At 46.1% G+C, this 16468-nt stretch overlaps 1 protein-coding gene across 1 annotated transcript in view; it reads left to right on the top strand.

The window, feature by feature from the left end:
- Positions 1–1887: 1887 nt before the first annotated feature.
- LOC126481041 (putative GPI-anchor transamidase) overlaps positions 1888–16468 on the top strand; it is a 60640-nt gene continuing 46059 nt past the window's right edge. Inside the window, exon 1 of the mRNA XM_050104522.1 lies at positions 1888–2045. Within this exon, the coding sequence (XP_049960479.1) occupies positions 1977–2045 (69 nt within the window). The 5' untranslated portion in view covers positions 1888–1976. The remainder of the gene's footprint in view (positions 2046–16468) is intronic.

The following is a 16468-nucleotide window of genomic DNA, read 5'->3' as shown; positions in this document are numbered from 1 at the left end:
CCAGTTGGAGACTCAATAGCAGATACTTCTGCTAGAGCATTCTGGCAAACTTAATCATATGACATGACCAAGATACAATAAACATTGTAGATCTTAAAATCACCCTTGGAAAAATTTAAAGTACAGCCAAGTGTACGTAAAGTGCTTATATTTACCTTCCAGCCATCACATGTAACACACCAAACCCTAATGCCAGAACTATGCAGCCTCTCTAAAGCGGATTTTATCAGTGTGGCCTGATTATTTGCCTGTACATCGTTGATAAAGAAATATGCAATCGGGCATATAAATTTGCCTTTAATAGCGACAAGCATGAAAACCAGAGCCTCAGGTGCCTCTATTACTTCTTATGACTGAGGCACTTCTCCACCAAACTCTAAAAAACCTGTGTATTGCTTAGTTCCGTGGTCCCAAACTACTTGCTTCCTAAGTACCACACTGTCTACAATTAGACATGAATCGCTGAACTCGTCCCTTACAATTGGGTTCGAATCAACATACTTAAAAACATCTTTTAAGAAGCCAGTTTCACAGTCGACACTTGCCCCCCTTTTGGAAATGGGACAGAGGCATTAATTTTTGCAGGTATTCATATGCTGCTGGTGAATAAAAGTACACAGTCATCGCAAACATTTTCACATTTGTTGTGTATCTATTACCCTTTGACGAGAGAGAGTTGCCCACTAAATTGCACACTAATTCCACTTGTGTCCCTTTCTGATGATTGAGGAAGCTATGTAACTATTCAGGAAGATGCCCCTTCTCCTTCAATGAACTTATGATGTCATGCATTGAAAACACTTTCTTCTCTCTTCTTCGAAGTTTTTCACGGACACACTTCAGTTTACGTTTTAATTCGTGCACAATGTCTGAGAAAAAATTGCAAGTTTCGGTCGCTTGTCTTCCATTTCTACTTTCGGCTGTATACCACAATCAATTACTTGAGAACCAACCTCTGAAATAAAGAAATAATTTCGTTATAGGCCTATATGATTGAAATAACTCAAGGCTTGATGAAAAAATATTATAAGAAAACTTTGGGGGTGTGAAAACATCCTTATACTAACGATTTCGACACAATTCGTAGCTTCTGCATTGGATAAATGGGACATGCTTTCCACGGAAGAATTCTCATTGACAACATTCTCCACGCACTCAGTAGCTTCTGCAGAGGGCAAATCAAGCACGGATTCCAGGACAGAACGCTAAAAACAAAAATATGGAACTGTATTACAACATTGCTTAGCCCTATGTAGCCCATTTGTGTCCGTACGAAATAAATTCACAAAAGTCAAAACCACACACATAGCAATGAAATTAATTAGCTACCTCAAATGGAGAAGCATCGTTCTCACTCAAAATCCTAACATGTCGTCGTGGCTGCTTATTTGGTGGCATCAAATGTGTCGGAAAGTCAAAAATTGATGGCACTGCTTCGGATCTGAGACGTTTCTTCCACGTTCCAGGGCTCACTACGTAATCATCTTGTGGGAAAAGGTTTCCGCAAAGAAAACTGCAAGACGTAGGTTTAAAATCTTTCCGCTTCACGGAAGTAATCCACTTCTTTAGCAGCTCTGGGTGCTTTAGAGGAAACCTGTTCAAAAACATCGAATTAGCAAACGCACTAAGTCTGTATTGTTGTCGTATTGTATCGGCAGTCTTATCACCTGTGAAATGGTAAGTCACTTTCCTTACTCCATCGCTTCGTACAATTGAAAGCGGAACAAGAAATCACCATTTCGATAATCCTTCGTTCCTTATACACCGTTCAGACCGAGAGAAACTTCTTGGCAAATTCAAATATGGCGGGCAATACAGACGATAGTAATCAGCTGGTAGAGCCATCTATCGGTAGGTCCGGTAGTTGAGCAGCCCTCATTTCGCTAGCTTTAGACGCCTGTGTGTTTACACTGTTTACAGCACAGTCTAATATGTTTGCATGAGTCTAATGTGTTTTTCAGTAAGAAGAAACAAGAATGGAAATGTTGAAGACAGCAGTTGTGTTTTTCACGTGTATTCATGTTTTTACCGCTGAATCGCACGCTGTAAGTAATGAAAAGTATGACCTGGGGCCTGTAGTTTGAGATTGGCAAGCAAAATCGAAGAACCTTAATAAAAGTCTTCCGGTTGTTATTATGTGGTATCACATTCCCGTAGAAACTCTTGAAAACTCATGACTGATAGACATAGATTATCCGTTTTCTAGAGAATATGACTGAAAACTCGACTTTCTGAGTTTATGAAATGCTTTTTCACCCTCTTTAGGCTAAAAAATTAACACACACACAATCACAGGTGCTGTACTGAGTCAAATGCTTTTCTGAAATCAAGAAATACTGCATCTACCACGTTGTCTTGACCCTAAGCTTTCACTATGTCGTGAGAAAAGTGCAAGTTGGTTTTCATGTGATTGATGTTTTCGAAATCCACGTTGGGTGACATTGAGTAGGTCACTCTGTTCAAGATACATCATTATGTGTGAGCTCAGAATATGTTCTAAGAGTCTACAACAAATTGATGTCAATGATATTGGATGGTAGTCTTGTGTATCACTTCTACTACCCTTCTTTTAGAAGGGTGTGACGTGTTTTCTCCAAGAAGTGTGCACATTTATTTATTTTCTTCAAAGGATCTATGATAGATTATAGTTATAAGTGGGGCTCAATCAGCCACAAATTCAATATAGAATCTGACAGGGTTTCCATCGGGGCTTGGAGCTTTGTTCAGTTTTAATGATTTCAAATGTGGATCATTCCACGCAGTAAGGTAACATTTTCAGCCTAACCATCTTAGATTTCTTTCAAATTTGGTGCATTCAATGATCCAGATAAGAGATGGAAAAATACCAATTTGCAGGTTTATGTTACAACTGAGAAGAAAGTTATAAGTCTGTAAAGTTTCAAATTAGTGCTAAAATTACATGCATCCATCATAACATAAATGACTGTAATTCTGGTTCTAGTTCACTTACAGCAATGAAAATGATACCATTGGAAAACTAACGAAAAGACCTTTACATTGATATGATACATGGCAATTTTCTGAAATTTTCATACTAACGGTCATTGACCTTGAATATCTCAAAACACCCCATCTTCAATTTTTTCGAAAAAAATATATTTAAATGCTCCAGTATGTTTCTGTAAATATCAAGATGGCACACTGAAGGCATCAAGCACAAAAAAACAGTACACTACCAAAATGAGGAAGGTAACACACATATATGAAACACAAATTATGATAAAGTACAATCCACAAGTAGTATTCTACAAAAATATGGTTTACATTGTTATAGTGGTATTATGAATTGTTTACATTATTTACATGACAGTTGTAATGAAAACGCAAAGAAACGTTATTAGATCTCTCCCCACAATTCATCATCATCATCTTGGACAGTTTCCAGCCACTGGCTGGGTCTGTCGGGAACACAAGCCTCTCCATCGTGTTCTGTCTTTCCACCATTCCCCCTCTTCCACCTTCGTCCAGTTCTCTCCTCTTCTCGTCACACATTCCTTCACTCCCTTCACCCATCTATCTCTTGGTCTTCCTCTGGGCCTCTTCCCCTCCAGTTGCAGATCAAACATCCTCTTTGGAATTCTTCCCTCATCCATTCTCTTCATGTGTCCATACCACTGCAGTCTTGATTATCCTGTCCTGTACTGGTTCCTCCTTTAGTCTTTCCCTCACATACACATTTTGCAATCTGTCTCGTCTTGTTACACTCAACCTGCTCCTCTGGAACTTCATTTCACTAGCCTGTATTCTACTTTTGTCACTTTTGTGCATTACCCATGTCTCACTTCCGTATGCCAATATGGGGACAAAGTAGGTTCGGTATATAATTCCCTTGGATTTCTGTGGCACCTCCTTGCTCCAAATAAGCCCCCTAATGCATTTGTAGAACTGCCCTGCTTTTCTGCACCTTTCATTTATTTCCATTGCGTTTCCCCCCTTACTGTCAATCATGCTTCCCAGGTACTTGAAGTTCTCTACCACTTGTAGTTTTTCCCCTCCACAAGTTATATCCACATTTGGCCTATTCTTCTTCCTTGTTGTGACAATTATTTCACTTTTCTTTGCAGAGAAATGCATTCCATATTGTGCTGCCGTTGCCTCCCATGCATCTAACTGCTCTTGCACCTCCTTCTCGCAATTTCCCCATAACATCAGGTCATCGGCAAAAAGCACTGCTTTCATTTTATGATCTCCAATTGCATCTGATACTTGCTTTAGGATTTCATCCATAACAATAATAAACAATAAAGGCGAAAGTGCACTTCCCTGTCGCAGCCCATTTTCCAGCTTGAACCATGCAGTACGTTCCCTCCCCACTTTCACACAACTCTCACTTCCCTCATACATTTTTCTGACTTTTCGTGTTATCTCTTCATCTATCCCTTTTGCGTTCAGCACATCCCAGAGCTTGTCCTTACAGATACTGTCATACGCCTTCTCAATATCTAAAAAGCCCATGATTAAGTCCTTCCCGTACTCATAGTGCCTTTCCTGCAGTTGCCTTACCGCAAATATGAGGTCCGGTGTTGATCTTCCCGGTCTGAAACCATACTGCTCCTCTTGCAGTCTACTTTCAATACTGCTTCTTATTCTCTTCTCCAGGATCTTTTCATAGATTTTTCCACAGTGACATAGCAGGGCGATTCCTCTGTAGTTCTCACATCTCCTTTTATCCCCTTTCTTGAAGATCGGGACTATAATTCCTTTCTTCCAATCCTCAGGAATTCTGTTCTCCTTCCACACCACCCTCAGCACTCTGTATAGCCACTGGGTTCCTACTTCTCCTGCTGCTCGTATCATATCCACTGTTACTTTGTCCCAACCTGGTGCCTTGCCCCCTTTCATCCTCTTTATGGCTTCTTCCACTTCATTCCAAGTTAGATCATCAATTTCCCCGCTATTGTAATCGTCTGCTGCCTTAGGCTCTCCAACGCTGTTAGTTACCCGCTTGGCGGCATTCAACAGATCTTCAAAGTACTCCTTCCAAATCTTTTTGAGCTCATGTATTTCCTCCACAACTCTTCCATTATTATCCATGATCCTCAGGCACTCGCTTCTGTCGTTCCTCTTATTTCTTACCATGGTGTAAAGTACTTTTTTGTTCCCTTCACTGTCCTCTTCTAACATTCTTGTCCATTTTTCCATCCACTTCTTCTTCTCCGCCCTTACTATGGTCTGTGCCGCTTTCTTGCTTTCCTTATATTTTACCCTAGCTTCCTCTGTTCGGGTCTGGAACCATTCTCTGAAGGCTTTGTTCTTTCGAAGTACTGCCTCTTTACATATGTTGTTCCACCATGGGGTTTCCTTACTTCTCCTCTTTGTGTTAGTTCTTCCGCACACAGTCTCAGTTGCCTCAACTAGAGCCCTCTTAAAATCTCCCCATTCTTCTTCCACTGTTCTCTGATCTTCCTTTGGCAGCTTCTTCCTGATCAGTGTCTGGTACTGGGTCCTCCGTTCATCCTCTTTCAGCATCCATGTCTTCAACCTTTTCTCCTGTATATCTGTTGCCCTCCCATCTTTTTTCTCTCTCAGGGTGGCTACCAACAGCCGATGGTCACTGTCTAAGGCCTCAGATGGAATGACCTTAACATCTGTGAGGCTGCTCATCATCTGCCTATCCACTAGTACATAGTCTACTACTGAAGTTTGGGACCAGTCTCCACTGTACCAAGTTATTTTGTGGCTACTTCTCTTCTTGTACCAGGAATTTGTGATCGCCAGCCCATTCCTCTTGCAGAATTCCAGCAACAATTTTCCTTCTCTATTTCGGTTCCCCCAGCCCTCTGGTCCCATTATCTCCTCGAATCCTTTCCTGTCTGTGCCAACATGTGCATTGAGGTCCTCTATTATAATCTGATTACCTCCATTTAGCTGCTTTTGCAAGTAATCTTCAAATTCCTCCTCCTCCTTTTTTGTACACCCCACCTGTGGGGCATATGCTTGGATGATTCCAATGCATTTTCCTTTCACTCGTACTCTGGCTTTTATCATTCGATCATTGATACCTTCCACCTCCTCCTGCAGGCCCTCTCTGACCACTATTTCCACTCCATTTCTTCCCCTCTCACTCCCTATCCAGTACAGTTTACATCCTTTACTTAGTGGTTTTTCACCAACTCCTCTCCACCTAGTCTCAGCAAGTCCCAAGATGTCCAATTTCCTCCTTTCCATCATTTCTACAATTTCTTCTAACTTCCCAGTTAGAGTCCTTACGTTTAAGGTGCCCAGTCGTAAACCATCTCGTAATCCTTTTCCATTGCTTGGTCGGTTTCCTTTAAATCCGTTCCGTGATCCGAGGCATGTTCCCTTTTTAAAAGCAGTTGATTTATCCACTACTGGCCTGCTAGGCCTATCGCAGCTTCACGAGAGCCCCGTTAGCCGTTACGTTTCAGGGTTTTCTCCAACTAAATTGTTAATGTTCGCCAGATCTGATGCAGGAGATTGTATGCCCTTCCAGTTTGTGTCACAGGATCCTCTCTTGTGATGATGTCACATTTTCTGATGACACAATGTCTGGTTTGGCAGGAAATACAAATGACGGAGATGGTCCATGTGGATGCAAGAAGTTGACCTTTACTTCATCTGTTTCTTCACATGTTTGTAAGACATATGTAACCCATCAATGACTGTCATACATACAGGCAAAAAATCCATGTATATTTGTTAACAGCATTTCATTGACCATAGCAGTCACTGACTCTTCTCTACTCACTGAAGAAGCAGAATATGTGTGTCTCTTTACTAAACTTTGTTAACAGGTATTACACAATGAAGCTTATGGATACCTGGAATTGTCCTTGTATAAAGTTCTTTCTGTTTTTGTATTGGGTAGCCAATGCAAACACTCCAATGAAATCACCTGTTGACTTTGTCATAGCCTCTAGAACTACCCTGCTTGTAGTTAACCAACACTTATATGCAATTTTGACAATGCAGTTCTTACCAAGCAGACAATACAGATAATTGGATTGGATTGGATTGTTTGGGGGAAGAGACCAAACAGCGAGGTCATCAGTCTCATCAGATTAGGGAAGGATGGGGAAGGAAGTCAGCCATCCCCTTGCCAAGGAACTATCCCAGCATTTGTCTGGAGTGATTTAAGGAAATCATGGAAAACCTAAATTTGGATGGCCAGACGTGGAATTGAATTGTCGTCCTCCCGAATTCGAGCCCAGTGTGCTAACCACTGTGCTACCTCGCTTGGTGACCATACAGATAATCAGTTAGTCTTGTCACGCCTGGACAATAGGGACTTGAATCTAAGAAACATGCTGGTAGTGCAGGATTACATGTAACAAATGCCACACAGTGCTTCTATGATGGTAATGTGTATTCTTCACTCTTTGTTAGTGATTTAAGTTTACAGCCTTCAATCATTAACTTGAAATTCTGGTGCAAGACACACACACAAACAGCATGAGTTCCACTGGCATTGGCAGAAACACAGTACTTTCGCCGCAACTCACAAAATTTGGAGAATCCAATCCACACTGAACAGTTTTCTCACATAATGTCTTACCTAGCTCGGGATTTGGTGTCACTAATATACCATGTTCTGCTACTAACTGTTTTGCTCTCCATACCATGTAAGAAGAAGGTTGTATACATGGAAGAACCCTGGAGATACTAAAAGGTATCAGATAGATTATATAATGGTAAGACAGAGATTTAGGAACCAGGTTTTAAATTGTAAGACATTTCCAGGGGCAGATGTGGACTCTGACCACAATCTATTGGTTATGACCTGTAGATTAAAACTGAAGAAACTGCAAAATGGTGGGAATTTAAGGAGATGGGACCTGGATAAACTGAAAGAACCAGAGGTTGTACAGAGTTTCAGGGAGAGTATAAGGGAACAATTGACAGGAATGGGGGAAAGAAATACAGTAGAAGAAGAATGGGTAGCTTTGAGGGATGAAGTAGTGAAGGCAGCAGAGGATAAAGTAGGTAAAAAGACGAGGGCTAGTAGAAATCCTTGGGTAACAGAAGAAATATTGAATTTAATTGATGAAAGGAGAAAATATAAAAATGCAGTAAATGAAGCAGGCAAAAAGGAATACAAACGTCTCAAAAATGAGATCGACAGGAAGTGCAAAATGGCTAAGCAGGGATGGCTAGAGGACAAATGTAAGAATGTAGAGGCCTATCTCACTAGGGGTAAGATAGATACTGCCTACAGGAAAATTAAAGAGACCTTTGGAGATAAGAGAACGACTTGTATGAATATCAAGAGCTCAGATGGAAACCCAGTTCTAAGCAAAGAAGGGAAAGCAGAAGGGTGGAAGGAGTATATAGAGGGTCTATACAAGGGCGATGTACTTGAGGACAATATTATGGAAATGGAAGAGGATGTAGATGAAGATGAAATGGGAGATATGATACTGCGTGAAGAGTTTGACAGAGCACTGAAAGACCTGAGTCGAAACCAGGCCCCCGGAGTTCCATTGGAACTACTGACGGCCTTGGGAGAGCCAGTCCTGACAAAACTCTACCATCTGGTGAGCAAGATGTATGAAACACGCGAAATACCCTCAGACTTCAAGAAGAATATAATAATTCCAATCCCAAAGAAAGCAGGTGTTGACAGATGTGAAAATTACCGAACTATCAGTTTAATAAGTCACAGCTGCAAATTACTAACACTAATTCTTTACAAACGAATGGAAAAACTAGTAGAAGCCAACCTTAGGGAAGATCAGTTTGGATTTCGTAGAAACACGTGAGGCAATACTGACCTTACGACTTATCTTAGAAGAAAGATTAAGGAAAGGCAAACCTACGTTTCTAGCATTTGTAGACTTATTGAAAGCTTTTGACAATGTTGACTGGAATACTCTCTTTCAAATTCTAAAGGTGGCAGGGGTAAAATACAGGGAGCGAACCCCCCTGCGGGTTCGGGGGTTAGAATAGGCCCGCGGTATTCCTGCCTGTCGACTAAAAGGAGTCTCCAACGTTTCGGCCTTATGTGATGGTCCCCTCTCGGGTTTGACCTCCATCTTTCTAAATTTATCCAAAGAGCGAGCCAATTGGGGAAGGGCGCCTTACATGGTGCACTGTTTCCGTCGTGCAATTAGACCTTTAGCCGGATTTCTCGTCGTTGCAATGGTGTCCCGCTCGTTTTCGATCTCTTGGGCGAGGATACGTCCCTGTGTGCGATTACCACGCTGCACTCTGCAGTGTTTCTTTTAACTGCGACGACGACCTTGGACATTTTTGCACCTAAGATCCAGCACGGTAGCCAGTCCGTTGTGGTGGGGCCGCCATGTACCCTCTTGGTTGTAGCCCCCTGACAACACAGGGATTGCTCTACTGATGCCTGCGCCGTTAACTCCCCACGTATGCCAAGGAGTAGATGCCCATCTCCCTGGGGCATCGGGACACCCGGCAACGGCCATCCTGCCAGGTGGCCTTTGCTGTGGCTGGGTGGCGCCCGTGGGGAGGGCCCTTGGTCGGAGTAGGTGGCATCAGGGCGGATGACCTGCAATGAAGCGTGGTACATCATCTCTCGCTGGCGGCCAGCCGCCAGCAGTCTCTAAGCGTTCTCGGGCTCAATTTAATGCTCAGAAGTACGATCCGAAAACGTTCCCCTCCCTGGCCACGCCGTGGGAAGAGCGTAAGTCTCAGGATGGAGGTAACAGTTATTCGCCCCGATTCTTAGTTTGCACGAGAGCTGATGGGGAGTCTTTTCTCTCCACAAAGCCTCAGTTCTTCGTCGAGCATTTAGAGGACAAGTTTGGGGAGGTGGAGGGCTTGTCTAAAATGCGCTCTGGGTCAGTACTGATACAAACGGCATCCTCCGCCCAGTCCCGCAGGTTACTTGCTTGTGACAAGTTGGGGGATGTTAACGTTACTATTACACCACATAAGAGTTTAAATATGGTCCAGGGTGTTGTTTTCCATAGGGATCTCCTTTTGCAGTCTGATGACGAGCTGCGCGCCAGCTTAGAACGTAGAGGTGTTCATTTCGTCCGGCGCGTTCATCGGGGTCCGAGGGACAATCAGGTTGCTACCGGTGCCTTCATCTTGGCCTTCGAGGGTGATACGTTACCGGAAAAGGTCAAGGTGATGGTCTACCGATGTGACGTCAAGCCCTATATCCCTCCCCCGATGCGGTGCTTCAAGTGCTGGAAGTTCGGCCATATGTCTTCCCGCTGCACTTCCAGCCTCACATGTCGAGATTGCGGACGCCCATCTCATCCCGATACTCCATGTGCCCCGCCTCCCATCTGCGTCAACTGCGGGGAGCACCATTCACCTTGCTCGCCTGACTGCAAAGTCTTTCAGAAAGAGCGCAAAATCATGGAATATAAGACCCTGGACCGGCTGACCTATACTGAGGCCAAACGGAAATATGACAGACTCCATCCTGTGAGAATGACATCTTCTTATGCAGCTGCTACAACAACTGTGCTAGCTCCATCAGTTTCGAGACTTCCAGCCAGCTCGATAAGCAGTAAGACTCCTCCTGCCCCCTTGCCCGTGGGGGGCTCTACCCAACCGGTTGCTCCTGCACCACCTACCTCAGGAGCAACCTCCTCCCACCCGTCGGGGACGTCCGTCCCCGCTTCTCAGCCGGAGAAACGTCTAACTTCTTCGGCTAGTCTTGCCCGTAAGAGTTCCCTTGGGACCCTCCCTTCCCAGGGTTCCACCAGCGGGAAGGATGACGGCTGCCAGTGGCATAAGTCCTCACCAGCGACCGGGCGTAGGGCTTCACGAGCCTCCTCTGTCCCGGAGACTGAATTGGTGAAGCCTTCCCAGCCGGTGAAACCCAAGGTTCAGCGAGAGAAGTCCAAGAGAAAGACCTCTAAGGCCAAAGAACTTGCGGTGGCACCAACCCCACCGCACCTTTCGCGCTCTGCGTCTGAGGATGAAGTCGAGATTCTAGCGTCCGCTGAGGACCTTGATCTCGCTGGTCCCTCAGACGCCATGGATGCCTCTCGTACGGGTACTGAATCAGTGGCAGTGAGTGAACAAGCGGCGTAAATTGCCTTCCCAGTCCTTTCACGCCTTTCTCAGCCGTGGACAATATCATCCTCCAGTTCAACTGCGGCGGTTTTTTCCACCATCTAGCTGAGCTCCAACAACTTATCAGCCTTCACCCTTTCTTCTGCATTGCTCTGCAGGAAACTTGGTTTCCAGCAATGCGAACCCCCGCCCTCCGTGGCTATCGGGGCTATTATAAGAACCGGGCAGCATATGAAAGGGTGTCGGGTGGCGTCCGCCTCTATGTCCTTCACACTCTGCACAGCGAGTCTGTCCCTCTCCAAACACCTCTAGAGGCTGTCGCTGTTCGGGTGTGGACGCCACAGGCTGTTACCGTCTGCAGTCTGCAGTCTTTACCTTCCTCGCAGCATGTCCTGGCTGCGCTGATAGCCCAATTGCCGCCACCTTTCTTGCTATTGGGCGACTTCAATGCCCATAACCCTCTGTGGGGTGGGTCAGTGGCAACAGGTCGAGGCGCCATCGTTGAGCATTTATTGTCGCAGCTCGATCTCTCGATTTTAAATGATGGTGCCTTCACACACTTCAGTGTGGCGCATGGCACATGCTCCGCCATTGACCTTTCAATCTGTAGCCCTAGCCTCTTACCATCTGTCCAATGGAGTGTGCATGACGACCTGTGTGGTAGTGATCACTTTCCGATCTTTCTGTCACTACCACTACCACTTCTGGGCGCCCTAGCAGATGGGCTATGAATAAGGCTGACTGGGACTTGTTCTCCTCCACTGCCGCTCTTGAGCCTCTCTCTAATGACGACATTGATGCGGTGGTTCAATCGGTCACCACCGGCATCGTTACTGCCGCCGAATCTGCCATTTCCCGCTCCTCTCGATCCCCTCGGCGGCGGACTGTGCCTTGGTGGTCGCCTGAGATCGCTGCAGCGATTACAGATCACCGGCGGGCGCTACAGCGTCACAATCGACATCCCTGCATTGAACACCTGATCACCTTCAAACGGCTGCGTGCGCGGGCCCGCCGCCTTATCCGCCAAAGCAAGCAGGAGTGCTGGGAGCGGTACGTGTCCACCATTGGCCTCCATGTCACTCCATCGCAGGTCTGGGCCAAGATTCGACGCGTCTACGGCTATCGGCCACCTGTCAGCGTCCCTGCGCTCTCACTGAATGGAGCAGTTTGTACTGACTCCGACGTCATTGCAAACCACTTAGCAAAGCATTTTGCTATGATTTCCACTTCTGCGAATTACCCTAAGGCCTTCCGCTCCATTAAAGAGCGGATGGAGCGTCGGAGCCTTTCGTTTCGCACCCACCATCCAGAATCGTACAATGTTCCATTCAGTGAGTGGGAATTCCGCAGTGCCCTTGCCGCTTGTCCTGATACCGCTCCTGGACCAAATAGCATCCACTGCCAGATGCTGAAACACCTCTCAGTGGACTGCCAGCGACGGCTCCTCGACCTTTACAATCGTATTTGGGTCGAGGGTGAGTTTCCGTCGCAGTGGCGGGCGAGTATCGTTATCCCCATTCTGAAACCAGGCAAGAACCCTTTGGCGGTGGACAGCTACCGCCCCATTAGCCTCACCAAGGTTCTTTGCAAGCTTCTCGAACGGATGGTGAGCCGGCGCTTGTCTTGGGTACTGGAGTCTCGGGGCCTTCTGGCTCCATCTCAGGGTGGGTTCCGTAAAGGCCGCTCCGCCACCAACAATCTGGTGAGCCTGGAGTTGGCCATCCGTACTGCCTTTGCCCGCCGTCAGCACCTGGTCGCTGTCTTTTTCGACATGCAGAAGGCGTACGATAGGACATGGCGTGATCACATCCTTTCTACGCTTCATGGATGGGGTCTTCGGGGCCCTCTGCTGATCTTTATCAGAAATTTTCTGTCGTATCGTACCTTCCGCGTGCAAGTCGCAGCCTCATATAGTTCCACCCACGTCCAGGAGAACGGTGTGCCACAGGGTTCTGTTTTAAGTGTCTGCCTGTTTTTAATAGCCATTAACGGGCTCACTGCGGCCGTGGGAAATTCTGTCTCTGCTTCCCTGTATGCTGACGACTTCTGCCTTTATTACAGCTCTACTGGCATTGCAGCTGTTGAACGTCAGCTACAGGGTGCTATCCGCAAGGCGCAGTCTTGGGCTGTAGCTCATGGGTTCCAGTTTTCGGCAGCCAAGACCTGCGTAATGCATTTCTGCCGGCGACGCACTGTCCACCCGGAGCCGCGGCTTTATCTTGCCGGCGAACTTCTTTCAGTGGTGGAATCACACAGGTTTTTGGGGGTGGTTTTCGATGCCCGGTTGACTTGGCTGCCTCATATCCGGCAGCTTAAACAGGCGTGTTGGCGGCATCTAAACGCTCTGAGATGCTTGAGCCACACCCGCTGGGGCGCCGACCGATTTACCCTGTTGCGGCTCTACCAGGCATTAATCCAATCCCGTCTGGATTATGGGAGCCTGGCTTATGGCTCAGCATCCCCCTCTGCGTTGCGGGTGCTGGACCCAATACTACACAGCGGGATCCGACTTGCCACTGGTGCCTTCCGCACCAGCCCTGTGGACAGCGTCCTTGTTGAGGCAGGTGTCCCTCCACTGCGGGTGCGACGCCAACAATTGCTGGCTGCTTATGCTGCCCATGTTTTTAGCTTGCCCGGGCATCCAAATTACCGTGTCCTGTTCCCGCAGTCTGTCGTCCATCTGCCGGACCGTCGGCCGCGGTCGGGTTGTCCTATCGCCGTACGCGTCAAGGAGCTTCTCTGCGGGCTTGGGTTTTTGCCTGTTCCACCCCCTTTCCAGGCGCCTCAGCGTCCACCCCCATGGCGTGTTCCTCGCCCTTGCCTTCGGCTCGACTTGGCACAGGGCTCGAAGGACTCGGTCCCTCCAGAGGCCTTCCGCCGCCGCTTTTATTCCATCCTGGCCAAGTATCAGGGCTCTGGAATTGTTTACACCAACGGTTCGATGGTTGCTGGTCGTGTCGGGTATGCGCTAACTCTAGGGGACCATTCCGAACAACGGTCCTTGGCGGCTGGCTGCAGCGTTTACACTGCTGAGCTAGTCGCCATCTTTCGAGCCCTAGAGTATATCCGCTCCTGCTCAGGTGAGTCCTTCGTGATCTGTAGCGATTCCCTGAGCGGTTTACGAGCTCTCGACCAGTGTTTTCCTCGTTCTCGTCTGGTGATGGCTATCCATGAGTCCCTGCATACTCTTACGCGTTGCGGCCGCTCTGGGGTCTTTGTGTGGACCCCCGGTCATGTCGGTATCCCAGGCAATGAACATGTTGACCGCCTGGCGAAAGAGGCCACGTGTAAACCATCTCTAGATGTTGGCCTCCCAGAGACTGATTTGCGGGCAGTCCTCCGCCGAAAAGTTTTTGCGCTTTGGGACGCTGAATGGCGCGATCGGATCACACCCAATAAACTCCGTGCCATTAAGGAGACGACAACTGTGTGGCGGTCATCCATGCGAGCCAACCGCAGGGACTCAGTCGTCCTTTGTCGGCTCCGCATTGGCCACTCCCGGCTGACACACAGTTATTTACTGCGCCGGGAGGACCCTCCTCTATGTCGATGTGGGGCGGCTTTGACGGTGGCCCACATTTTGATGGCCTGCCCCCTTTTAGCTGTGGTCAGGCAGACATTTGCGCTGCCTGATACGCTCCCTGCCCTTTTAACAGACGACTCCACTATGGCTGACTTAGTTTTACGTTTTATTCGGGCAGGGGGATTTTATCATTTAATCTGAGTGTTTCTGTTTTATTTTATTGTTTTGTGTTGATTCTGGCCTTTGGCCTATGATTTTAAACTGATTTTTTTAAATGTGTTTCTAAGTGGTTGGCTTTTCCTTTTTTATTTCTATGGTCGGCCAACCACCGTCACACTCTGTGTGGTTTTAGTCCGTTTTGTCTTGTCTTTGTCTCAGTTTCTCTTGTTCTGTATCGTCTGTGCTCTATTCTGTTCCTCGTTTTTATTCTCTGTGGGTGTTCTTTGTATTTGGAAAAAGGGACCAATGACCGTAGCAGTCTGGTCCCTTTAATCCCCAAAACCAACCAACCAACAGGGAGCGAAAGGCTATTTACAATTTGTACAGAAACCAGATGGCAGTTATAAGAGTCGAGGGACATGAAAGGGAAGCAGTGGTTGGGAAGGGAGTAAGACAGGGTTGTAGCCTCTCCCCGATGTTGTTCAATCTGTATATTGAGCAAGCAGTAAAGGAAACAAAAGAAAAATTCGGAGTAGGTATTAAAATTCATGGAGAAGAAATAAAAACTTTGAGGTTCGCCGATGACATTGTAATTCTGTCAGAGATAGCAAAGGACTTGGAAGAGCAGTTGAATGGAATGGACAGTGTCTTGAAAGGAGGATATAAGATGAACATCAACAAAAGCAAAACAAGGATAATGGAATGTAGTCGAATTAAGTCGGGTGATGCTGAGGGAATTAGATTAGGAAATGAGACACTTAAAGTAGTAAAGGAGTTTTGCTATTTGGGGAGCAAAAGAACTGATGATGGTCGAAGTAAAGAGGATATAAAATGTAGACTGGCAACGGCAAGGAAAGCGTTTCTGAAGAAGAGAAATTTGTTAACATCGAGTATAGATTTAAGTGTCAGGAAGTCATTTCTGAAAGTATTTGTATGGAGTGTAGCCATGTATGGAAGTGAAACATGGACGATAAATAGTTTGGACAAGAAGAGAATAGAAGCTTTCGAAATGTGGTGCTACAGAAGAATGCTGAAGATTAGATGGGTAGATCACATAACTAATGAGGAGGTATTGAATAGGATTGGGGAGAAGAGAAGTTTGTGGCACAACTTGACCAGAAGAAGGGATCGGTTGGTAGGACATGTTCTGAGGCATCAAGGGATCACCAATTTAGTATTGGAGGGCAGCGTGGTGGGTAAAAATCGTAGAGGGAGACTAAGAGATGAATACACTAAGCAGATTCAGAAGGATGTAGGTTGAAGTAGGTACTGGGAGATGAAGCAGCATGCACAGGATAGAGTAGCATGGAGAGCTGCATCAAACCAGTCTCAGGACTGAAGACCACAACAACAACAACCACCATGTAATCTGAAGCAGAAAATTCTTTCGTAGTTTTTCTTACACTCCAACTCTTTGGAAGTACAGTTAGAATTTGTGTTTTGTTGCACGTACAATCTGAATTGTGAAACTTGTCTTTCAGCTGGGTGATTATTTCACTTTCTCCATTTTCACTCTTCTTTTTACAGTTGTGCCACATAAGTATGCTCTAACATAGAGGCTATTTTTTCATTTTTTCTTTGGGTACTTTTTCTCACTCTGAAGCCTCTTTTTTCTTCACAGGAGATTCACCTAAATACGGAAGGCTACTATTTAAAGCATCGAGTGCCAGATCTGATGCTACTTCATCTTCACTTAAGTCTTCTCTGGAAGTACCTGGCACAACTGAGGCAACATCTGCAGTGATTTTTGGGTGTTGCAATTTTTTTTCTACATTTACTGAAAATTTTTCCACCTAACAATAC

Source organism: Schistocerca serialis, chromosome 5 (assembly GCF_023864345.2).
Source record: "Schistocerca serialis cubense isolate TAMUIC-IGC-003099 chromosome 5, iqSchSeri2.2, whole genome shotgun sequence".
In the NCBI taxonomy this organism is placed as follows: domain Eukaryota; kingdom Metazoa; phylum Arthropoda; class Insecta; order Orthoptera; family Acrididae; genus Schistocerca; species Schistocerca serialis.
This window is presented reverse-complemented; position numbering and strand designations above follow the sequence as displayed.